At 32.7% G+C, this 27,080-nt stretch overlaps 1 protein-coding gene across 7 annotated transcripts in view; it reads right to left on the bottom strand.

Moving 5' to 3' along the window:
* Nucleotides 1-2,101: 2,101 nt before the first annotated feature.
* Nucleotides 2,102-27,080, bottom strand: part of PRKACB (protein kinase cAMP-activated catalytic subunit beta) — a 115,639-nt gene continuing 90,660 nt past the window's right edge. For all 7 annotated transcript variants that reach the window (XM_017678305.3, XM_017678302.3, XM_017678303.3 and 4 more), the window contains 5 exons: nucleotides 24,254-24,380; nucleotides 23,257-23,352; nucleotides 20,030-20,152; nucleotides 12,790-12,954; nucleotides 2,102-4,117 (listed from right to left, as the gene is read on the bottom strand). In XM_017678305.3, the coding sequence (XP_017533794.1) occupies nucleotides 3,992-4,117; nucleotides 12,790-12,954; nucleotides 20,030-20,152; nucleotides 23,257-23,352; nucleotides 24,254-24,380 (637 nt within the window). In that variant the 3' untranslated portion in view covers nucleotides 2,102-3,991. The remainder of the gene's footprint in view (nucleotides 4,118-12,789; nucleotides 12,955-20,029; nucleotides 20,153-23,256; nucleotides 23,353-24,253; nucleotides 24,381-27,080) is intronic.

The raw sequence follows: 27,080 nt of genomic DNA, 5'->3' as shown, positions 1-27,080 counted from the left end.
TAATTTTCTCAACAGTTCTGGAGGCTGTAAGATTTTACCTTATTTCTTTAAAGGTCCTATCTTCACACACAGTCATACTCTGAGGTACTGGGGATTAGGACTTCAACATGTGATTTTTGGTGGGACACAATTCAGCCTTTATAATAGGGCACAACTACAATTAAATAAGGCATATAGAGAGTGTTCAGGAAAGCTAAATGAAAGTATTTAACTTCATATCCAATATTTGTGCATAAGAGAATATTTAAATGGATTTCAAATGATGACAGGTCTGGAGTGAAGATATGCCCAGATTTTTAGAACTAGTTTTATATAGAAATGACAAAACTGGGATTTATATTAAGCCCTAACAATGATAAAATGAAGCATTGGTTTAAATAGAATAAGTACCATGTAATGAAATGCATCAATATTTGTAAGTGTAGTCTTACCAATCATAGCAATAAAAAATGGTAAGCTATTAAAAGCATTCTCTATAATACTACTTCTTGAGGTCAAGGACAACTAAAGAAATACACACTAATGAACCTGGCTAAACAAAACCAGGAGAGGTAATGTGGACCTCTCTTGTAGAAAAAGGCATAACTTATTGTTCACTGTTACAAGGATGAAGGCTCTTGCAATGTCAATGTCAATGTCAATTCTTTAAATATAAATATTTTCAACATTATGTTAAAAGTAATTTGGACTAATAGCATAAAGAAGAACTAGAAACACTTTTTTTAGAAATTATGGAATGAATCTAGTAGTTTCTCAGTAAATACCCAGTTGGAGCTAACTGGTGGGCATCCTCCTCCTGTTGCTCTGTTCCACCATCAAAAGACCAACCCAAGATCTAAAAACTAGGAATCTATAAGCATCTATAGTATTTGGAAGATAAGGGGGCCAAACAGAATTCAAGACTGAACAAACTATTTTATCCTTTGAAGACTTTAATTTTGCAGTTATTGATTAATTAAAAAACACAGTTGTTTTTTCAGCATTTCCTAGCTATAGTGGTGCATAGGAAATTCAATTCTAAATAAAGAAGTAATTAATGAAATAACACACCTTAACATTTTACATTGATAGGTTACAGTTTACAAGGTGCTTTCACATACATTATTTCATTTGATTCTTACAACAAGCAGAAAAAACAGTGGGAAGAAAAATGAATTTTTTTTAGGCTTACAATGAGTATTTTCAGGCCAATGGGCAGTCAATACAAGAACGTATCAAAAAAAGACAGCAATACCCACAAGCCACAATATCTTTTTTGGTAGGTTGACAGTTTGATATCAATTGGATATTTAGCATCAGTGAAGGAGGAAGGAATTCAGACATGAGGTTCTCATATTCAAAGAATTTTAAGAACACTGTAACAGATAAGAAGAGGCCTTCCTGAGGCTTAATTCAAGCACATTATACCTTCAAAATGTCAAATAAAAAGAATCTCATCATGACATGAAGGGACTCTAGAAACTGGATAATGGACGATTCTGCTTTACAGGTAAGAGAACTGAGGCGCCAGTCATGCTGACAGGGACAGACCAAGTCTGAAATTCAGGTGTTCTGACTTTTTGTCATGCACTCCTTCCTCTGCAATGCCATCTACAACTCCATCTACCATGCCATAAATACTGATTTAGTCCACTTATTTCTCAATGAAGTTTTCACCTTGTTTTTGGCTAAATTGTGGCAGAAACTGGGAGTTTTGTGTAATTTTAAGATATTCTAATTCAATGTACTTGACTCATCAGAAATAGACTCCTGTGATGTACTTGGAAGCTTGCGCATGTACTTTAAATGGAGAGTAAAATGTAGTGGCTAAATATTTAGCCTTCAAAACCAACGTAGGCCTGGGGGTCATCTACCTAGGTAGATTCTACAGCAAGTTGTGATGGGCAGTAGTAATTTCATAAAAACAATACTTTTAGAATTATAGAAATCTTTTCAGTTACTGAAAACTAAAGTGTAATAATCAAATTGTCACCCCTATGATTTATTAAAATAATTTTACAATAATATACAACAAAGCTAGTGTAGAATTTGTACTATACCTACAGAATACAATGATCAGCATGTTCTTAGGTCTAAATGAAACACAAAAAACTAATTAAAATATTTTAAACAAATGATATTTTAAGTTTATTCACATGATGATATATTTTTGTTACATAAAACCGGCTACAGCAAAGTATTTCATATTTTTCTTGCACATTTAAGTATAGGTGGACCAACTGGAATCAGCATCAGCTTTTAAATGACCTAACCATGCAGAAATACTTGGCAACCAGAAAATGTACAGACGGATGCACAGAGCATCTCAGACAGGCTTTCCATGTCTTCGAAGGTTTTACAAGGGTATGGACAGAGGAAAGGAAGTAGTGACCTACCTGCACCAATAATGAAGAAAACAGAATGCTTACATCATTAAGATCAGTTTGGTTAAAAAAACTCACCTTATATGCATGTAAATGGATCATAAAAAAATGAACAGTTTATTTTTATTATTTTGGTGTGTTGTTTTAAGGTAGGCCACTGACACAGAGAGAAAAACAGATGGGTAAATTTAAAAGCAAAGAAAAGAAATATTTACGGAACTGAGTTAAGCCACCGATTCTCAACAAACATTGAACTAAATGTGCAAAAGTGCATGAAATTTCCACATGGGCAATGTTAAGTCAGTTGGCAAAAAAGTATAAAAAAACTAAGCTCAAATAGTAAACTGTCTGCAGGATCATATCACTGAAAAAAACGAGGCTAGAAATTATGACATGTCTAAAAATATCACCCTGCAAAAGTAAAGTATAATTGTGGCAGTGTTACAAACCCTGTCCCTTCTCCTCATTGATGAGGCACAGGACAACAGCTGCCACTGCCGCAGTGCCTCTCCTCAGGCTGACACACAACGCACCCCACAGTCAATAACCTGGTGGCAAAGCGAGGCAAAACAAACAAAACCCCACGTTTAAGTAAGAGTGTGCCTATAGCGTTTACAAGTATCAAACTTGTAAATGCTTTTCTTTTTTTTGACTCAGCTAAGTGTTTGCCCACATTAATGTTATTTTTAGTTCATTTATTTTCCTTCAAAAAGTTTATAATGAGGACTATTGAGAAACCTAAAAATTTGTCACTTTCATTAGTCATGTTCTGTTAAAATACTGGCTAAAACTCTTACTGAAGAGTGAACATTTAGAAAGCTTAGAACTCTAATAACCTACAGAAATGCTGGTACCAAGTGAGAGAATCTGGGTGATGCTGATCCACTATCATTAGTTTGTCCTGCGGATGAGACGTGTTTGTCACACTTGGACAGGCTGGTCACTTAAGTAGTCAAGGGGAGGATGATATAAAAGGACATGAAGGAACTAGAACTCTGATCTATAGGACTCTAAATTGCTGGGTCTAGCTACTCTGTATTAATCTATCCAAATTTATTGCCAGAATTCTAAGGAAATTATCATTTTAATTTGTATGAATTTCCTTGTTGATGAGACCTTCTGTCCTCAAAAATTGTCGAGAGTTGGCAAACTCAAACTGAGGCTGAGCTACTCAAAGTAAAAATAATTATTAGAAAGTATATCCTTAAGCCATTGATCAACAAAAATATTGGCAAGAACTGCTAAAAGCAACATTTATCCTTACCTTCAAATATCACAGAGCCACAGCACGGCCCACCTGAAACACCAACGAAAAAGAATGGAGCACTGAGAAAAAGTACTGAAAATGAAAAAGGAGGAAATAGATGTAGGAGAGGAGAAAGACAAACTGAAGAGAAGCAGGAAAGGGTGTAGTCCTGTTATGGCACAGACAATGCGTGCTTAGCGGTGCCTTGTTACATAGGTAGGTGCAGAGAGTGCATGTGGATGACGGCAATAAGGACCTCACTCAGCTGCTAAAATGAAGGAACTAGGTAACTGTTTCCACAAGGATGGTCTCAGCTCCACCTTCTCTCTCAATAGAGTGCTAAGACCGAGTGTGAGCTCCGATGTCATCTCGCTGCTCATATTTAAAATTCACAAAATTCTTTTGCACATTTTTCTGTTATAGAGACACGGATATCTTCTTCTTCATAGTCATCAAAGTTGCTGGTATCTCCAGAGCCTCTGAACTTTGGTATGAATGGAGCTTCAACCTATAATTGAGACAGAAGAGTAGGTGTGATATTGTGATTTATAGAAGGTAGTATCTGTTTGGTCTTCATCCCAGTTCTTACCACAGAGCTCCTAAAACCCTTGGATTTCCTGTGTTAAAAGCAGTAAAAGTGTTGCTTGTTATGTGACTGAAGTAAAGTCTGGAAAGCCCCTAGGTAATTTAAGGATGGGGGCTGGTGCCAGGGGAACCAACCAGGCCATTAAGTGGGTTAGAACTGTCAGTCCCACCCTCCAGGGAGAGAAGAAGGGTTGGAGATGGAGTTCAATCACCAGTGCCAACGATTTAAACAATCATGCCTACATCATGGAGCCTCCATAAAACCCCGCACAGATAGGGTTCGAGAGCTTCCAGGTTGGTGAACACGTGGGTATCTGGGGTGCTTGGAGAGACCCTTCCCACATATACTGCCCTATGCATCTAAACTAGTAAGTCAAGTCCCTCATTTCTGATAACCCCTCTAGGAAATTAATTGAACCCTAGGAGCAGTGTGTGGGTGCCTCCAAACTATAGCCAGTTGGTCAGAAGCACAGGTGACAAACTAGATTGCAACAGATGTCTGAAATGGTGGTGGTGAGGCAGTCTTGTAGGACCAAGTTCTTAATCTGCAGGATCAGAACTATCTACAAGTTGATAGTGTCAGAACTGAGTTAACTGCTTGATGGTGAGGGAAAAAAAAAACACACACACATACAGTAGAACAAGAAAAAAGAAAAACAAATAACTCTTGAGAGCTTCCAAACACTATGGAAAATGAATTCCCATTACTACACGGTGACATTTTTAAATGCCTATAAGTCCCTAAATGACAATAGCACTAGAAAAAGCCACAAACAGTAAGTCTGTTATTAATTTCAACATTTTCATTCAAGGAATAGTAAAGACCAACACAATATTTATGAGATATCTAGTATAATTACTGTTGGCATCACAATGCTGGCACTTAAGGTTATAGAACTTTCAGATTTTCCTTTATGTTTCCTTTTCTGATATCTTTATTTTTGTCCCCTTTTCCTTAATTCCTTTCTCTTGAACCTACAGATAACTTAGACTTACTTTTGATTTTCCTTTTTTAATTCCTAAGTTTATTTTGCTTAAAATATCTGCCCATCAAACAGCAGATAAGTTGTTTACCACCTGGGGTAAGTCAAGCCCTTTGGAAAGCACATGAACTGTAAACGAGCAGTGCAGTTCAGCGCTAGCCCATTTTAAGAATATGAGGAATACATTATATGGTGTATTAGTAAATGTGTGCTAATAGCAGGAACTTTTATTTCTATGTATAAATATGAAAATATTCAAAATACATCACAAATCTTTAAAATATTAACAAAATGGACAAACCTCAAACAAATCTGTCTAAATACAACATTAACAATAAATATAACAATAAAGATAATGTAAGCAGTTATAATCACAAAGGGATATGTATGATTTTGTAGGAAAATATAAATGTCTAAAATTGACCCAAAAAGAGGCAAAACTTGAAGAGACCAATATCCAAGTGGAATTAGTTAGAATTTCTAAGGAATAACTATAAGATAATTTTTGTTTCTTAAATTTCCCAAAGAATAAAAAACATGGACAATTTCTAAACTCATTTTATGAATCCACATAATCTCAAAGCCAGAAAAACAAAAGCTACAAATAAGTAAAATTTATGAGTATAGAAGTAAAAATTCTAAAAAAAATTTAAGTAAGTTGATTTTAGGCAGATTTTAAAATAATACCCTGTGATAAAATGATATTCACTTCAGGAATGTGAGGATATCTCAGTAATATAACTCCTCACACTAATGTGTTAAAGAAGGTAAAATACAGTATACTAGGTAGGAATCAAGGATATTTTCTCAACCTGTTCAAGAATACTTATCCAAGACAAATAGCTAACTTCATATTTGATGGTAAAACATAAAAGGCATTCCCATTCAAAACAAGAGCAAGACAAGACAGCTCAACTGCTCTACTGTTTAAAAATACTATTCTAGACAAATTCTAGCATATATAAAAGAAAATGAAAATGAAAGATAAATATGTATTGAAAAAGAAGAGGCAAATGATACCTGCATCCCCTGGGATTAAATGTCAATAAAATCTAAAAGAATCACTAAAAAACCCATGGAAATCAATAAGAGAATTCAGTAAGGTGACCAACTGAAATCAAAACATACAGATCACGTTTCCCCTATAATGGGGAAAGCAAACTAAATAGCATTCAAAATATAAATTTAAGGAATAACTTTAAAAAAGAATTTGGACCTGTATGGAGGCAGGGTCTCCAAAACTTTACTGAATGACAGGAAATACTTGAATAAATACAGAAACATAACATATTCATTGTGATGAATTCTCAAGATTTTGGTTCACTTCCAATCAGTATACTATAATCCCAATTACAACATAATACAACATCCAAATACAACATAAATAGTTGGAAAGACCAATAAAACAGGAGAGTTTTTATTTAATGGGCACAAAGTTTCAGTCTTGCAAGAGAAGATGGATGATGGCAATGGTTGTACAACCATGAGTGTACTTAACACCACTGAACTGTGTATTTACAAATGGTTAAAACAGTAAGTCTTATGTTCTGTATACTTTGCTACAGTAAACTTGGAAAAATATTGAGTTTTTCACTCATTTCCAAGAATATTGTAAGAATTCTACATATTAAACATACTAGGATTTTGAAAATTGAAAAAAAAACCCACATTATAAAGCTACATAAAATAATTTATGTACAAGAAAAGACAAAAAGAACTTATAAAAAATAAGGTTCAGAAACTGAAGTGTGTAATAATTTATTATTAGTAAAGGTGGAATTTCAAATTCCAAATGAGTATTCAACAAATGCTGAGAGAATATTTATTAAACAGTAACAAAAAGACCAAAGCACTGAAAGAAAATATAGATTAAATATGACACCTAAATAGAATCGGGCAGTAGGCAGTAATCATGATAAAGCATTTGAAGCTGTGGGGAAAGTGCAGGGTTGGAGGAAGGAGATCTTCCATGGTTAGTGAAGTCATGGGAATGAATTGTAGTCATGGAGAATACAGAAGAGTGAGTAGGCCAAATGTTAATAGAGGTCCTACCTGACTGGTGAGACTATGATTTCAAATTTATGTACACAACAAATTACCTGATTATAATTTTATGAAACATGCCTCAACAGGAAAGAAAAATCGAGTCTGGACCAATCTATCTAACCTTTCTCCCCCAAACTACTTACTCTTCACTTTGCATTCTCTACCTTAACCCAAATTTCAGGGATAAGAAAACTGATGCTTTAAACAGGTTAAATAATTTGCTCAAGATCACACTGCTAATGGTTGGTTTATCTGGGATTTAGCCCAATGTCTACCTAACCCTGGAGTTCATGCTCTTCCTCCACTGTCTCTTAAGGCAGTCTTCCTACTCCCAAAGTGCTCAAAGCATGACAGTTTAGCAGATGATAAATAAAATCTAATGAAACAATGTATTGTTCAATGGTTCTGGAGCTTCATTTAAATAAGCATGTTAAAAGGGTAGTGTCATCAATTGAGAATGTGAAGAACCTATAATCAAATAAATGCACGTGTTATATAGCAGCTGTATGATTATGCTTAAGCAGTCATCCTTTCTGAGCTGATTTTCTTATCAGTAAAATGGGGAAGATGGTACCACCTATCCCAAAGCAGTACTTCAGTGATTAAGATAAGTTATATAAAGTTGCTTTTATTAATTATAAAGTACTGTATTGCTAAATTTTGGAAAAAAAAATGAAAATATTAAGTGTTTATTTATGATATCTAAAATCTACTTTAATTGCTATGGACTTTGTTCTTGACTACGTAACTTATCCAGTTGAGATAATGACGCTAATGGTATGTTTCATAAATTTAATGGTTAGACAGATTCTGAACTACTCTTATGAAATGCAGAGGCTGTAGTGCACTTACATTGTTTTGGTCTTTCTATATTTTATATTTGCTGCATTTTAAAATTCTTTCAGTGCTTTTTAAAAATCTTTATGAAAGATATATATTAGAAAAACTGTCCTATTAATATCCAATCAGAGCATTTACTTTTTCCCCCCAAGAAAATTCACCCATGTGTCTGTACAGCATTATTCAATATAGTAAGTCTCTGAAACATTAGAAATTTGGTTTTATGAAAAAAAAATTAATAGACACCAAGGTCCCAGAAGGACAGAAAACCCCTAACAAAAGGAACCTCAGGAAGACAACACCAAGACATATAATAATTAAAATGACAAATATTAAGGATAAAGAGAGGGTATTGAAAGCAGCTAGAGAGAGGCAAGTACTTACTTATGAGAGAAACACCATAAGACTATTGGCAGATTTCTCAGCAGAAACTTCACAGGCCAGAAGGGAGTGGTATGAAATAGTTAATATATCAAAACAGAATGACCTTCAACCAGGAATCCTCTACCCAGCAAGGTTATCATTCAGAATTGAAGGAGACTGAAAGTTTCCCAGATAATAAAAAAATTCACCACCACTAAACTCATCTCAGAGGATATGTTAAAGGGACTTCTGTAGATGGAAATGTTCTTAAGCCTAAGTATTTTTCATCAGTGAAAAAAAACCCACAGTAAAGGTAGTAGACCAATTATTTACTAAGCAAATAAAAGTTAGTAGTACTAAAACCAAATATATATAAAATCAATCAAGGGATACACAAAAAGTGAAGACATATATCTTTTATAAAAGATTAAAAAAACAAAGTATTAGAAGTTAAAAATACAAGAAATATAAAATATAGAAAGACCAAAACAATGTTAGTGCACTATAGCCTCTGCATTTCACAAGAGGACTTTCAGAATCTCTCTAACCATACGTAAAAAATGTGTAACATATAATAAAGTGTGGAGGAAAGAGAATAAAAAAGAGGTAGACTTAGACTGCCTTTGAAATACAGTGATCATCAAGTTAATACAGATTGTTATATATTTAGTAAACTATCCAGGAACCTTATGGTAACCACAAACATAAAGCCTATAATAGATACACAAAAAATTAAAAAGGAGAAATCCAATCACAACACTAAAGAAAACTATCAAATAACATGAGAATATTATAAGAGATGAAGAAAGGAACAGAGAACTACAAAAACAACCAGAAAACAATTAATAAAATGGCAATAACTACATATCTATTAATAATTACCGTAAATGTAAATGGACTGAATGCACCAAACAAAAGCACAGGGTGGCAGGATGCAAAAAGAAACAAGACCCATCTATATGCTGCCTACAAGAGACTCATTTCAGACCTAAAGACATACACAGACGGAAAGTAAAGGGTTGTAAAAAGATAACTCATGCAAACAATAGAAAGAAAAAAGCAGGAGAAGCAGTACTTACATCAGACAAAACAGACTTTAAAGAAACTAAGAAGAGACAAAGAAGGACATTACATAATGATAAGGCAGTCAGTCCAGCAAGAGTATAAAACCACTATAAATATCTATGCATCCACCATAGGAACACCTAATAATGTGAAACAAATACTAACAAGAATTAAAGGGGGAAATAGAATGCAATGCAGACCAATATCCCTGATGAACATAGATACAAAAATCTTCAACAAAATATTAGCAAACTGAATTAAAAAATGCATCAAAAGGATCATCAGTAATGACCAAGAGGGATTATTCCAGGGAAAAAAGGATGGTATGATATTCATAAATCAATCAATATCATACAACACATTAACTAAAAGGATAAAAACCACATGATAATTTCAATAGATGCAGAAAAAGCATTTGACAAATTTCAACATGCATTCGTGATTAAAAACTCTCAACAAAATGGGTGTAGAGGGTATGTATACCAACATAATGAAGGCCGTATGACAAACCCACAGCTAACCTCATACTTAATGGTGAAAAGCTGAAAGCTTTTCCTCTAATATCACGAACAAGAGAAGGATGTCCACTCACCACTTTTATTCAACATAGTACTAGAGATACTAGCCATGGCAATCAGAAAAGATAAAGAGATAAAAACCATCTAAATTGGTAAGGAATAAGTTAAAACTGTAACTATTTGCAGATGACCTGAGACTGTATACAGAAAACCCTAAAGACTCCACCAAAAAACTAGAATAACCAGACTGAACAAATTTTTAGGATACAAAATTAATACACAGAAATCTGTGGCATTCCTATATACTAACAACAGACTAGCAGAAAGAGAAATCAGGAAAACAATTCCATTCATAATTCCATTACAAAGAATAAAATACCTAGGAATAAACCTAACCAAGGAGGTAAAATACCTGTACTCTGAAAACTGTAAGACACTCATGAGAGAAATTAAAGAAGACACAAGTAAATGGAAATCTATCCCATACTTACGGAATAGGAAGAATTAACATTAGCCATTCTGCCCAAAGCAATTTACAGATTCAATACAATCTCTATCAAAATGCCAAGGGCATTTTTCAATGAATTAGAGCAAATAATCATAAAAATCATATGGAACCACAAAAGACCCTGAATAGCCAAAGCAATCCTGAGAAAGAAGAACAAAGCTGAGGGAGTTATGATTCCTGACTTCAAGATATACTAAAAGCTACAGTAATCAAAACAGTATAGTTCTAGCACAAGAACAGACCCATAGATCAATGATACAGAATAGAGAGCCCAGAACATACATGGTTAATTAATATATGATAAAGAAGTCATAGATATACGATGGGGAAAAGATACTCTCTTCAATAACTGGTGTTGGGAAAACTGGACAGCTACATGCAAGAGAATGAAAATGAATTATTGTCTAACTCCATACATAAAAGTAAACTCAAAATGGATTAAAGACCAAAGTGTAAGACATGAAACCATAAAACTCTTAGAAGAAAACATGCAAAAATTTCTTGAACATAGATATGAGGAAATTTTTTCTGGACACATCTCCTCAGCCAAGGGAAACAAAAATAAAAAATGAACAAGTGGGATTACATCAAACTAAAATGTTTCTCTACAGCAAAGGCAGCATCAGCAGAACAAAAAGGCAACCTATAGTATGGGAAAATATATTCCTAATGATTTATCTGATAAAGGGTTAACATCAAAATATATAAAAAAATAATATGCCTCAAGATCAAAGAAACAAATAACCTGATTCAAAAATGGGAAGAGCACTTGAACAGACATATTTCCAAAGAAGAAATACAGATGGCCAACAGGCACATGAAAAGATGCTCCACATCAATAATCAAATTAGTGGGGAAATGCAAATCAAAATCACAATGAGATATCACTTCACACGGTTAGAATGGCCACTATCCAAAAGTCAAGAAATAACAAGTGCTGGCAAGGATGGAGAGAAATAGGAACTCTTCCACACTGTTGGTAGGAGTGTAAATTGGTGCATCCACTGTGAAAGCAGTATGAAGGTTCTTAAGAAAACTAAAAAGAGAAATACCATTCAATCCCATAATTCCACTTGTAGGAATTTATCCAAAAACCAAAATCCCTGACTCAAAAAGATATATGCACCCCTATATTTGCTGCCACATTATTTATAATAGGAAGACATGGAAGCAACTTGAAGTGTCCATTAATAGATAAATGGATAAAGAAGACTTGGCAAATACACACAATGGAATATTACTCAGTCATAAAAAAAAGAAATCCTGTCATTTGCCACAACATGGATGGACCTAGAGGGCATTATGCTATGTGGAATAAGCCAAGCGGAGAAAGACAAATACCATATGATTTCACTTATTTGTGGAATCTAAGAACAAAATAAAACAAAGTGAGCAAAATAATAGTAGACTCATAGACAGTGAAAAGTGACTAGTGGTTCCCATGGAGGAAGGGCTGGAGTACGTGGGTAAGTGAGGGGGATAAAAGGGCACAAAAATTCTCAGTCATAATATAAGTTGGTCACTGGGATGGTGGTACAGTGTGGAGAATATAGCTAATGATTCTGTAGTATCTTCCTATGTTGACAGATAGTAACTTCACTAGTTGGTTTGAAGAGTTAATAATGTGGGTAACTGTTGAACTACTTGGATATGTGTTGTATACTTGAAACCAATATAAGATTGTATATTAACTATACTTCAATAAAAAAAGAAAAAAAGAGAAAAATATATTCAATGAAAACACTTTAATCATGCAAGTTATCTTTAACTGGGCATTTAAAAAGCAGAAGAAAGGTCACTCAGCACAGCAAAATCTTTTCTTAAATGTCTCAATTTATTATAAAGATGAAATGATAAGGACTGAAAAATATTTGATGAATCTAGCAATTTAACATTATTAAACATGGCTGTGTGTCAATTCTGATTAGGAGAATATTTGTTTATATTGTCATTCTAATGTGGCTTCTCATCAGTTTTGAGATGCAACCCCTTAGGACATTTTCCAATATGCAATTACCCTGGTATTGTGAAGAGCAAGAGGCATGGGTGGAAAAAACTTAATGATGAAAACATGCAGACTAATGGTCAAAATAGAATATATGCTTTCTCTTTTATCAAGGAGAAAACTTTAAAGATGTGGGCCATAACAGTCCTTTTAAGTCCTGTATAGGATTAATTCAAAAGGTAAAAATCATTAAGCTGAATATATCACTGCTATATATAATTTAAACATCAACTTTTAAAAAGCTTTTAAATTAAAGAAAAGACTCACCTTCCTCTGGTAAATTGCAATCCAATCAGTTGTGGCAAACCACTTGTGAGTTTTTATGTCACTCACACCATTCTTTAGATTTCCAAACCTCTTTGTCAAATCCACCTGCAGCAGGTTTCTCAGAAGGTCCTTGAGATCTGAACTGAAGTGTGATGGGAATCGGACCTGCACCAACACACCGTGTGGTAAAGCACATATTCCAAGACTCAGGTATTGTTCTTTTTATTTCAGAATGTTTTTAAGGTGACAGGTCATTATATAAACAAAAGCATCTGGTAATGGCCTTCAAATACTTCTAAGTATACACTCTGTTCCCATAGTAGTCTTAAAGAAGAGAATTACTCAGGTGAATAAACAAACTGTTCTCTTAGGGCCTTGTTTTGGTCATGAGCCCTCTATGGGCACTGGGACCCCTCTTCAGAAGTGTGCACATATACAGAGCTTTCCCAGAGATGCCAGGAAATTCACTTATCCTCTCATGGCCTTAGAGACATAGAGACATACAAATTTAAACTTGTAATTTAAATAGAAAAGCACATATTAAAGATATCAGTATGCACATTTTGAAAAGAGGTTATCAAAAAGGAAGTCTAGAAATGGTTATAAAACCCACGCTGCCTTTCACAGCATAGGAAACCATTTTACATTTATTACTGAGTGACTTTTAAGCAGAATTCTGCTATTATGCAATAGTATAAAAAGTGATTAAGGTTAATTTAAAAAGCATTTTCCACCTTCTAAATTGTGAAGACTACAATTTGTTGACTGGCCTCTAACCTTAAAAATAAAACAAAACAAAAATCCCAAAATAACTAAATATCCTACATATTAGACAATCAACAAAATACCACAAACTATCTTTCATCTTGGTAATTCTGAGTCTTAGTTATCTGCAGATCAGTAAGGGAGTTAAAATAAATAAAATTGTGCATTCTTGCCATTTCAAACATTCTACCAAGCTATTTCTTTAGTAGAAAGAAACCTGGGTTCCAATCCCAACTCTAGTTATATACATGCTCTGTGCCTTAGGGAAAACTCTCACCTTTCTGAGTCTCAGTAACCTTATCTATAAAATACTAAGAATGTATTTCATCTAGCAGATATGAAAATAAATTAGGTAACTGTCACAAAACTGCTTTGCTTGTATCATGCTTAGTATTTTACAGGCACTAATTCAATACATTTTTCATTTTTCAACCTCCCATTAGAATAATATTTTAATGACTTGAAGCTGAAATTTTGAGTCAAAGTAAGAACTTGGAAGACAGTACTACCTATAATGTTTCCAGATTACCCAAGGACAATCTGTGCTGGAAAAGTCATTTGGAGAGTGCAAGAAATTCCTCCTTTCTTTTGCTCTCATGCTCTACCTGTTAATCTATAGAACACTTTTTTCTTTTCTTATGGTACTTAAATTTGATAGACTGAGGGAGAAAATAGACAACTACAATTCTGTGAATGTAGTGAATATCTTAACTTCATCAAATTACATTATGTAGTATGTTAAGACAATTATAAAATTCACTCTGCACTGAACAAACTCCACAGAGCATTTGTTTTGCTTTCAGCACTGATTATAAAGTCCAGCACATTTTCATTTTAGGAATGACTTTTATTTTCCAAAAAACAAATCAGTTTATGTTGTTATGGTAGCCAAACTGGGTGATTTAAAGTCACGAACCAGTATGCTATCTTTTTTTTTTTTAAATAAAATAAGACCCCAAATTTTTCTACACTCAGTTTTTTATCACAGAAATTACAAAGTTGACCATTGACTGCAGAAGAAGGAAAATTTTTACTGTTATTCTTCTGCAACTGGTAGGGGAAAGATCACTTAACTAGTAGTATCGTACGCATAGGGATAAAATTTATTGGGTTTAAATAACTCAAAATAGTTCCCACACAGCCAATAAACAGTTATCTGTTAACTTCTGTCCACAGAATGTTGGAATACATTTTAAGAAATGATCTCTCCAAATTAGGTACAGTTTTAAGATATGTACTATCTACAATCCCAGTACAAAATTTATCTAGCAAAATAAGCATATATATTAGTTTTTTTCAAAAGGCATGACAACTTTTTATATATTAAGCTTTCTACAGATACAGTCCAAGCTCTACATTGCCTCATAGGGCTTGGAGAAACTTTAATCAACCTGGATCCTATAATAAAAAGAATGATTTAGGACATTAAATAAATACTTAAGATTTTAGTACCATGACTGTGGGCTCTGTAATCTGCTCTTTTACCTATACAGAAACTGTGGTAAATACAATGAGTCCATGTTTGCAGAGGGCCATTACCCACCCCATCCTCATTCTCTCCCCTGCAAAAGAAGTTGCAGTCATTTGCCAATAGGACTGCTGGAGTAAGGACTGTCTCAAAGCAGGTATTAAGAAGAATTTTTAATGACCACAGCAAGTTACTAAAAAATGGCCCTGGGTTTTATGCAAATAGTAAAACTGGTTTTGTATTTTTTTATGAAAATGACTACTGAGTACTCTAAGTGTTTTTAACTACGGTCATAGCCAAATAGAAAATGGCATTTTAACTTACCAAAAAGCATTAACAATGGCAATTTAGAAAAAACTGAAGTGATATATCTGTATATGTGTATGTTATTTAGGAAATAGAACATGTGTAGAAAAGAGATAATATAGCAGGCCTGAGAATGCTACCCTTAAAGAAGGCTTGCTTCTAAGTTTGGCCCTTGGCAGGTATATGGGAATTGAAATGGTAACAGTTCCGCACACTGGTGTGAAACTTTCCCGAAATGGTATAAGTGGCTCACTTTCCTTAGACTGCACAAACAACATGGTTTATGTTGAACATCTGCTTTGCTCTGGGAGTCTGGGATTTTGGTTATGCACTAGGTAGAGGGTGCATAGGTGATCCCAGTAAAATCCTTGGGCCTGAGACTCTAATGAGCTTCCCTGGTAGACAACATTTCACCCATGTCATCACACTGTTGCTGGAGGAATTAAATGCATCCCTGTGACTCCAATGGGACAGAGCTCTTGAAAGCTAGTGCCCAGTTTCCTCTGGACATTTCCCCATGCGCCTTTCCCTTTGATGATTTTGCTTTATATCTTTTTGCTTTAAGTACATTACTATGAAGGTGCTTGTTAACAATGTAAGGTGTTTGTTCCTTGAGATCACTATATGCTCAAATCTGTGAGTCTTTGTAGTGAATCACCTCACCTGGGAATGGTCTCAGGGCTCTTGGACACAGAAGGGAATAGCTATTTGGCTATTAACCAATTACCCTTCATGTTAATATGTATTTTCCTTCAGAAAAAAGCAGCCAACTCTTTGATCATTCTGTATATACATCTTTACAAATTTATATTTTGTATAATGTTTCCTTGAACATTTTTGGGGCTTATTAAAAGCGGAATAATATTTACTTTATATTTAGTGAAGCTAAGAATTTTCAAAAATTGTGTGTCAAGTACTCTGATTTCCACAACAGCTGTTACTTGACTGCCTTATTTCCAAGTAGTATTTCTGAACACAATATTAACTTTTATATTTCCAATGGTAATGCAGACAGACAGAGTTGCTGTAGAAACCATTACTGATTCTTGTCAAAGGATAGATATATGACACTGAGGTATGAAGTTTAAAGATTATACACAGAAACTCAACATATGTATTGCCAGGATGAGGCATAGTTAATGCAGGAATTAAAAGACTTTTCTGTCAACTATGCATTTCTAAGCCTGAACCTTAACATTGTATGAATAATCTGACATTTAAATACCACCTCCTCTGTTTTTTTAAAGGCAAAATATGTATAGGAGAGAATCTAACAAGCTGATTGATCATCTTGCTGTGCATTTAAAAATACCAGTTTGAGTTAAAATATTGTAATATAGAAAGTAACATTTTCAAATATATGTACACTAGTGAATTAATCACTTCATTAAATGTTTTAACTTTGATAAGTCATTGATATCTATAATCTTTATAACATGGTTTCAGAATGGAAAATATAATTAATATAAAATGTATAAAATAATGATTTTTTAAAAAATCAGGCAAAACAAGTCCGAATAAAAAGTATATTTTAAGTGGTATATTGTATCATTAAAACCATTAAAATGTTTAATACAACGACAGGATTGGACTTGTAAGACTAAAATTTTAAATGACTTGAATTAAATTTTAGTTCAATTAAACTTAATTGAGTTAAAATTTAAAAAATTTAAAAAGTAATGAGCCTGGCAATACAATTTGGCTTTTAGCAACAAACAAGAAAGACAGTATAATACTTTTGTAATGTAAATAGAGATCTACTCTAGTTTGGATGTGAGTGTTGAAATAGTTTTATTGGGAGATGGTGAGTATGATTTTATGTTCACATAATGTATATCCTAGAGATAATTTAATGGCAATAATCCATTTTCATGAATTCAATTTAAAAAAAGTAAAGGGAACAACGTAAAAAGTAACTATATCCAGTATGGGGAGAGATAATCTGATGCCTTTAGTTAAAAACAGCAGTACACCAAAATCCTATCATTTTTCTAAATAATGGGAGTAAAAAATCAGATATCGTGATATAAAATTTTATGTTGGTACTCTTCTAAGGTGACTAGGATTTAAAAAGTTATGATTTTAGAATATATGCAGATTTAAATCTTAAGCTAATATTAGATCCTAAATATTTAAGTTTAATGACATAAAAACATATTCATAAATCACTAAAAAAATTTATACAGCATAGTGTTATTGGCAAATGGAGGCCATTCACACAGCTGAAGATACATTCATCTTAAGTAAAGCAATTTTTCTAAGTAAATGAAATTTAGTTATGAGAGCATCCTTGTCAGAAAATTTGACACCTTTAACAAAGTATAAATAAAAACAATACAGTAAAGATTCAGGAACTTTGTAATTACCTATAATTAAATTATTTGAAACTATTACTATAATTTCTGCACTCTTGTCTTTGTATTAGTAAAATACAGTAATTCTCTTTATCGGTGGGGGATACATTCCAAGACCCCTAGTGGATGCCTGAAACCATGGATAGTATCCAACCCTAAATACATTGTTTTTCTCCAATATGTACATACCTATGATAAACTTTAATTCATTAATTGGGCAAAGTAAGAGATTAACAACAGTAACTAATAATAAAATAAAAATTATAACAATATACTATATAAGTTATTTGAATGTGGTCTTTGTCTAAAAATATCTTTTCCTGTACCCACCCTTTCCATGATGTAAAATGATAAAATGCCTACAGGAGGAGATGAGGTGAGAACAATGATGTAGGCGCTGTGACACAGTGTTAGGCTCTACTGACCCGACGATATGTCAGGAGCATCATCTGCTTCCGGACCAGCTGACTGCAGGTAACAAACTGTGGAAAGTAAAACTACTGATAATGGGGGACTACTGCATGCTTCTTGCATTCGGTGATTAAATATTTTAGTTCTCTCATCATTCTTCATATGATCTTTGGTTCTTATCCTTTCTTGAGATTTTACATAATCAATTCTCAAATTCTTAAAAAGTAAATCACTGCCTTTTCTATCAGTTTTCTTGATATTTTGTTCACCTCAGAAGTTCTTTTATTGTGACTTTAATATTCTGCTGGGTAAAAGCAATTACAAAGATAAGAAACCTGAAGCCTAGAGACCTACAAATCTAATAAGCAGAGAGGTGAAACTATTACTTACATGCTTCATTTTGCTTCTCTATGTTATTTTAGTGTACATCTTTCAACACTTGGCTTAGTTATCTATAAGGGGTATTTATTTTCACCTTTGACATGGCTAAAGTATAAGTTCTTTTAGTTAATCCCCTAATTTGTGAATACTACCATCACATAAAACTCCACAAAATGTAGTGAAATATAACTGAAAATCTTGTGATCCTTGTAGACTATATATACACTATGAGATATAAAACAATAATGTGTTGAGATGTGGATTCTAGGCTGCTGGATTAGACATTCTGTTGCTGTCTTGTTCCTATAGCCCAGCTATATAGCAGCCATGACTTAAATTTGAGTCTTGATAAAAAAGATAAATGATCACATTATGGACATTCAGAACACCTTCTGAATAGTGAACTTTATAAATTTTAAGTTGATGGATGTTGAGGGTCATCTTCATACTAAATGTAGAGTGTGGCTCTTGCTGAGATACAAAGAAATAGAGTTTTCCTTTTATCTCCTCCTAGATTCAAGTTGAATAGGCTAATATACCTTAGAAGTTCACAAAATACAAAAAAGTCTGCTACACCACACCTCAGGGTAATGTCATGTCAAAACTGATGCTCTATTTCCTGGTCATATTCTCAATGGGCTATATGATCTAAACAAAAAACAAAACCAGCTAATAGAGTATCATGTAGCAATAGGAAAAAGAGAAAATAAAGAAAACATCTCTTCTCATTAAGTCTATCAGAAATGTACAGATGGCTTCCGGGGAGTCTCTAAAAGTCTATTCTTCCTTTGCTCCATGGTGGGAAGAATCAGGCTCAGGTCTATCGAAATTAACTATAGTATTTTTTTATCTTAATGTGAGATATGAGCTAAGGTTAAGAGTGAATGGTTGACTTTCAGCAAATAGTTTGGAAACAAAATTAGGGATTATAAATGCAAGAGAAGGAAGGTTGATGGAATTATCACAAAATGTAACATACTATTACTTATGGTAAATCTACTCATGTTCAAGAAAAATTAATTTTATTTCTATATTTGTTAAAGATCAATGGCAGTTATCACAATAAACACGAACAATTGCTTACATCTTTTCTAAGATGAATTTCTATATTAAAAAAAGGCTTATCTATTTTACAGTTACTTCCAATCATGGTGTTTGACATAATTGAAAAAAGAAGTCTTTCCTGAAAAAGCAAGGGCATAAAAACAGTCCCTAGAGCTTCTGTCCAAAGATATATCCACATCAAGAAACTAATAATTTTTACTTATTTGAAGAAATACTGAGAATTAGGGCTACGATCCTTTGTTTTGTAAGAAAAAGGAAACTGCCTTAGTATTTTTCTAATTAGTAAGAACTCCCTTTTTTCTTGAGACTTCAATGATTTATATTTGTTATCTTAAATGAATGCTATAATACAAAGACAGCAACTATCAACATTTTTGTATTTTTCCTAACGTAGGGTAGTAATCTGATGCCATTAAAGGGTTCTAATCTACAAAGCTTAAAATTAATTATGGAAATAAGGAATAATAGAATAATAAAATGTATTGCTTACCTTTCCAGAAACAATCTTTTCATAAATCTGAATTGGTTGGTCTGCAAAGAATGGAGGGTAGCCAGCAGCCATTTCATAGATCAACACTCCTAATGCCCACCAATCCACTGCCTTATTGTAGCCCTAAAATAAACCAACAGTAAATGTCAATTATTACTTAATTTACTCAGAAGAACATGAAGTCATAGATGATTTCAAAATTATCTTCAAGCATACAAAATTTTTTAAAAAGCAGTTGCTGAGGAGCTATTCAGGACAGAATAAAAACGAACAAACTATATCAGGACAGATTTGAATTAAACAAAGGGGAGACTATTGATTGAATATAAGGAAGTATTTTTAAATCATCCTCCTAAAATCATAAAAAATATTATAGAAAATAAAATATCCCCCATTTAATTCTACCAATTTAGTTGCTGTTCAAAGGGAGTTGGAACAAGTACCTCTTACAGCCCATTCTAGGTCCATAATCTTATGAATTTTCTAGAGCATTCTTAGAAAGGTTAAAAGTTCTAAAACAAAGTAGCAGATGTTGCACTGCATAGAAAATAGTGGAGGTGACTTCAAAATACTCTTATGTTGTTGGAGTTAGGAAGGTGAATATATTAGGAATAATCCCATCCACTTAGAGGATCTTATGAAGATAAAAGTTTAATTTGGAACCTAATAAATGTAAATATTTAAATATACTTCAGCTATCTACTGTTTTGTTTTTAATCCCTAAAAAGTATACATGAAAGATAGCTTATTCATGGGGTTTTGTGAGGAATTTATCAAATCAAAAAAGTAATGAATGCAAAAGTATGCTGTAAACCAAATGTACAATTAATTCTAAGGTTGTTTTTAATTGGGCTTATTTTTTCATGTTACGCAGGATCTAGAAGTCTCTAGAAGAAAGCAAGAATAAAATATCAATATATTTATAAAAAGTCCGTTATGAACTATGATCTGTGTCAACTGGCACAAAAGATTATGGGAAAAAGCAACAACAAAAATGTGATCCTGGAGAGAAATGAGTTGAGTTTCTTGCCAGATCTTTTGGTCTGCCCTCAAATGTATTAATTACTGTTGCCACTCCCATAATCCAAACTCTGTAAACAAATTTTAGCTTTAAAACTACTTAAATGTTTAAATTACTACTTATACTATTATAACATAGAGATTTTCTTCTTTATTTTTCCTGCTTCTGTATGCTTATTAAAAGAGACACTAGTATAGTAGGAATATTATACTTTGTTTTGACAATAGAAATTAGCATCTACTTTAATTAATTCAACTCACTAGTAATGTCATCACTATAGTATTTTTACTAAAAATGAAAGCATGTAATGTTGAACCAGATCCTTTTACTAAACTCTGATTCTATTTTAGATTGTGTGCTAATGTATATAATAAATGTGCCAGATATTTTTAATACCTTAGGTATAGAAAATTAAAACAAATAATAAGAAAAACTGTAATACAATAGGTAAATGGGCAAAGGACATGAACTCTTAATTCAAACACACACTCAAAGAAATACCAAATAGCTATTAAGCATTAAAATAGAATCTTTTAATCAAAGACATGAGACTTAAAATAATGAGATACAATTTCCTGACTAATAAATTAGTAATGATTTCTAAATAAGAATACTCCATTCTGGAAGTGTGATGAAATAGGCACTTTTATACATTGCTGTTAGGACTGTTAAATATTACAATGCCTATGGAAAGCACTTTGGCCAATATGTATCAAGAGCCTTAAAAATGTTCATACTCTTTGAGCCAATAATTCCATTTCTGGAAATATATCCTAAACAAGTAATTTGAAATGTAGAAAAGCTTTATGTACAAAGATATTTACTAGAGTTACTTACAATAGCAAAAAAGGAAAAGAAAAAAAAAACTATGAATATTCAACACAATTGTGAAATACTTCATAATTTGTAAATAAGCCATTAGAATGACATTTGTGTAATTGTTACTACTCAAGTAGAAAAGCTGAATACAGAATTGTATATTCACTATATCTCAATTATGATAACATGCATAGAAAAATATATTAAAATATTTTAAAAAGGGTTAACTCAGGTTGGTGAGGTAATAGGTTTTTTTATTGTTTCTATTTTTCTATAATTTTCCAAATTTCATATGATAAACATCATTACTTTTACAATACATACACATTGTTTAAAAATTCTGATGTTTATTATGTCATCACATTATTTCTTAAGTGTACCTACAGAAGAAAAATGTGCTAACAGTAATGATATTTAGATTATAAAAGACTAAGAAGTTATTAGTGATTTCAATTATGAAAGATAATGAGAGGAAAGTTTACAGAAATCTTTTATTTTATTCTAATACTTTTATAAAATTAACCACATTTCAATTATTCTGAAGGTAGTTATTCATTTTGTAAATACTGAGGCAGGTGTCTTCTTTCTTTCCTTACTCCTATGAGCATCCTGTTACTGTTAGTTTCTATTTTCTATTTTTCTCTACCAGGGTAACAGTGGAAAGGAAAACAGAAGTGAAATCACATGTCATTATTTCTCTCACCACATTTTCACTGTTTTGAAAAGTAGACTTGTCTTTAATTACACTGTTAACTATTCAACTGCTGTAACATTCCTATTTTTTAAGCTAAAATGTTAAAAAAATAACTCCTATACATTTCTTTCACTTAAGTGGTAACATTGAAACAAAGGAAGAATTGAGAACTAGAACATACAATCTTTAGATATGCCTCTTGGTATAATCCAGAGCAAGGTTTCCCTACCCTCCCATTATTGGGAATAATTACAAAAAGGCTATGCTTCTGACTCTAAACATGGATTTTTTTTTCTTTTCTTGTTATGGTAACAACGTGAGATGATGGATGTTAACTAAATCTACTGTGATAATCATTTCTTTGTGGTAATAATGTATGTAAATCAAGCCATCATGCCATACACATTAAACTTACACAGTAATGTTTGTCAATTATTTCTCAATAACACTGGAAGAAAAAAAAGGGATCTAGAGGACAGATTTCTTCACACTAATTTTCTTAGATCCAGGGTTAAAACTGACAGAGGCTGTAGGATTACTGGTAGGCTAAATATGTTTTAGTATGCACAAATAGATTTAAATTCATAATTTAGATAAAATGAAATGTGAAATTATATTAACTATTTTTATAAAAGTCCAGAGTGATGCATGCCTTATATTTCTACTTCTTACATAATGACATTATAAATATACCTTGCTGAGGATTATTTCTGGAGCCAAATATTCTGGAGTGCCACATAATGTCCAAGTTCTACCTTTAACTCTTTTGGCAAACCCAAAGTCTGTGACCTATTAAAGAAAAAAACACTTGTGAACACTTATTATTTCATAATAAATGTATTTATTGTACTAAAGATGAAAGTCAAAAATCAGGGTTAAAATTAAAACCATGAAAAAAAATTAAGTGAATATATTTGAAATGAATCCATGAAGGCCACCACTTAATGAATGCAGGTTAAAATGACCCATGCTGGCAAACATTTCTTTGACTCAAACAAAAAAACAAAAAGGGTAAAAATAAACTGTTTAATAAAAATGAAGCAGTGCTCGAAGTCCTTAAGTCTTTAAGCCATGTCTTCTGCCATTAATTACATAATAGGAAGTCCAAAAGTATCAATGGAAGACTACAGGTAACTGTGAAAAGGGATGCTCCCACTCTATGAGCAGTGGAAATGGAAAGAAAATGCTGCTACCAGTCTGTTATTGGTAGCCAGGGCTCCTCTGGCAGTTACATTGTAGTGTTAAGGAGCATGGGTTCTGGGGACAGACTGGGTTCAAGTTCTGACTCTACCATTTACTGCCGGTGTGACCTTGCTGTGCCTTAATTTCATTAGCCTTAAAATGAGGATAACAACAGTACTTACATTTCATAAGATTATCAGAATTAAAAGAGATGGTACATGTAAAGCACTTGGAATAATGCCTGGCACTAAATGAGAGCCCATAAATTTAGCTATTATGTATAGTTCTTTATACAGGAACCTGTGTTCAGTTCACAACTATAGATTATGGGAGACATAAAGATCTATCCTTGATAGGATTTTTAGTTGTCTGTAATAGCAGCAGAACTATTTTTGTCTCCCTCAAAGAAAAAAAAATCCAATATCGGTAGTTGGGGATAAATATATACAACTTCTTACCTAGTATTTCCTCAAATACATAATATATATAAATTGTGTTCAGGTCATACCTGGATATAACCTTGGTGGTCAATTAAGAGATTTTCAGGTTTTAGATCTCTGTAGATGAGGTCTAATGAGTGGAGGTACTCGAATGTTAGCACTATCTGAGCTGCATAGAACCGTGCATGGGGTTCACTACAAAGAAACAAAACATTGATTTTCTGTAAAATTGGTTAACACAGTAATTAGCAGATTATTCAAGAAAAATTAACATGGAATAGAGGTATTTTGGGAACAAAAGGTATTTTTTCACATATGTAAAGCATCTTATTAGTTTCCAAATATTTACTAAACCTCTGCACTGTCTTCAAATAATGTTTTGATATACTTAGGGGCAGCATATGTTGTAGAAAAATGTAACTCTAAAACAGTCATATTATTTTAAATTATTGTCCATATTAGAAGATACTGATGTCTTTAGAACTGTATCTGACCTTGAGAAATAACTGAAAAGCACATGTGCCAGTTAGATTTTCTATTGGGCCATTCCTACTGTTGACAGGCTCCATCTGCCTTTCTCAAATTTTAACTGCTGAAGGAATTTCACTACACAGAAGCTCTTTAACTGCATTAATCTTTCTATTAATGCCATCTTTCTCAGACTGTTCCTATTATAAAAATGATATGTGCTCATTATAGAAAAAATATAAAATATTGATGAAAAATAAAGAACTCCCATAATCCAATAAGGAAATCATAGATACAATCCTGGAGTCTGAATTTCCAGATCTTTTACTATGCATATTTTCAGATACATAAACATAGGTATAATCTATATGTATGTGTAAGCATTCTTGCATTCACAAATTAGATCAGTTGATAGATCAGTGTAATTCTGATCCTACATTCTGAGTATTACTTCCAAAGGATGTACTGATTTTCTCATTTGAGTTTCCTACTTCATCTTCTCATGTATATACTGACTGTATTCTGCTAATCTGCCTGATAAATTGCAATGACTTTCATATTTCTGTCCTCAGTGACCAATATTAACTATGCATAGAATTACCATCAAGATGGTCAGCATGAGTTTGATCTGGTAGCACCAGAAATAGAAATTTCAAGAAAGATTATAAATGCTGCTTCTTTTGCTTGTCACTCTATTCGTAGGTCCTAGCTGGATACATATCAGGTGCTCTGTAAATATTTATTGAATGAATTAATATGTAAAGAAAAATACTTTTCAGGGACAATACTTTATAATATCTTAATATACTAACACTGTAAAATCTATATATCATATATATCATATGACAACAAATAAGTGGAACATTATAAAGGTAGTTGGAAAAATCATCCTGGTCACTGAAATATTTTCCACCTTGGAAACATGTGACCTGGGAGGTCCCCTCCTACTTTCTCCATGTATCTGCAAATGTAAGATTTTACTACATATATAAAAATATAAATTTATCATCATAAATAAGATTTACTCAGCACTTTATAATTATTTCCACACATCAGAGCTTGACTGGAGGAACACAAACATTACCTAGATCTATGATCAGATTGTTGAAAGATGAAGGCAAAATATCCTATAGGAAGATTTACTGCTGTGGCACCTTTAAGTCTAGACAGTTGCTATTTAAGTGCAATCATAGTACTACTGATTCAGATTAAAGCCACACTCAACAATAACTTAGTATTCTCACTGCCTGAAAGTTTCTAAGATGGGAGGTAGCAACCTTTTAAGTATACAGGTATATGTGTGCAAAGTTAGAAAAGTCAATGTCTCAGTGTGATTTATTTCAATCAGCATGCTTTTCACCTAGTACCAGGTATTAAGAAAGAAGAGTGTGGGGAGTTGCAAAGGAAAGGAGTTAGTAATTATAGAAAATGGAAAAAATAATTTTTCAAGACAAGGTTTAGGTGTGTACCTTAGTGTAAAACTTTAGATTATCATACGGCAATATGAGGACTCTGGGCCTCCTTAAACAAGGGGTGGTAGGAGAAAGAGCAACAGGAGGTGAAAGAAAAGCATTAAAGTTAAACAGAAGTTAGTTTGTATTAGCACAGTGTCTGGCACATATTAGGTGACCTATATATATAGGTCAATAAATGCATTTTGGCTTAGGCCTCAGATAAATAAAATAACTCTTAATGCTGGTTTATTACTAAGTAGGATCTCATGATAATCTGAATCTATCATCAACTTCTTTGAATCAAATTACCATCACCAGTCCAGTTGGAACTCATACTTATGTTTTAATTATGCCAACACATGATGTACTGAATGAAGCCAAACCTGCTCTTGGTTTCAGCTTTATTCTTTTACTGATTATTAACAAATAGTAGTAGCTTACAAACTATTACGCACAGGGAAAGCTAACAGAATCTATAACCAATTTTAATAACTGTGATTGTATTAGTAATAATAATAAGGAAAAAACTTTTAAAGTTACATATATATTTACATATATGTAATATATAAAATTACATATATATTTAAAGCTCAAGACAGCAACAACTCTAAAGGAGAATTAAATTTGTGCAAAACAAATTTTCACAATTTCACCACTATACCATTGTTATCTGTATCCTCATCCTTAGACAAACTCCTTCCTTTCTTCCCTTAATAATATTTATTCAATAAATACTGGTATGTTTAAATTCAATTAATTTTTGGATTTTCTGGAAATTCTTTAAATAATGGGCTCTCACAATACCTACTAATGGTAGAATTTTTACATTGTTATGTAGTATTTTTATTTGATTTTAAAAACAGTATGGTATGATCTTTTATTACTATTTTGATGTAATCTTCATATAGGTATAAAATATTACTAAATTTATTTAAGTAAATGTGTAGCATTGGCAATAACTTAAAATCTGGCT

Source organism: Manis javanica, chromosome 4 (assembly GCF_040802235.1).
Source record: "Manis javanica isolate MJ-LG chromosome 4, MJ_LKY, whole genome shotgun sequence".
NCBI classification, from domain to species: domain Eukaryota; kingdom Metazoa; phylum Chordata; class Mammalia; order Pholidota; family Manidae; genus Manis; species Manis javanica.
Note: the sequence above shows the minus strand (reverse complement) of the source record. Positions and strands in the feature narration are given on the sequence as shown.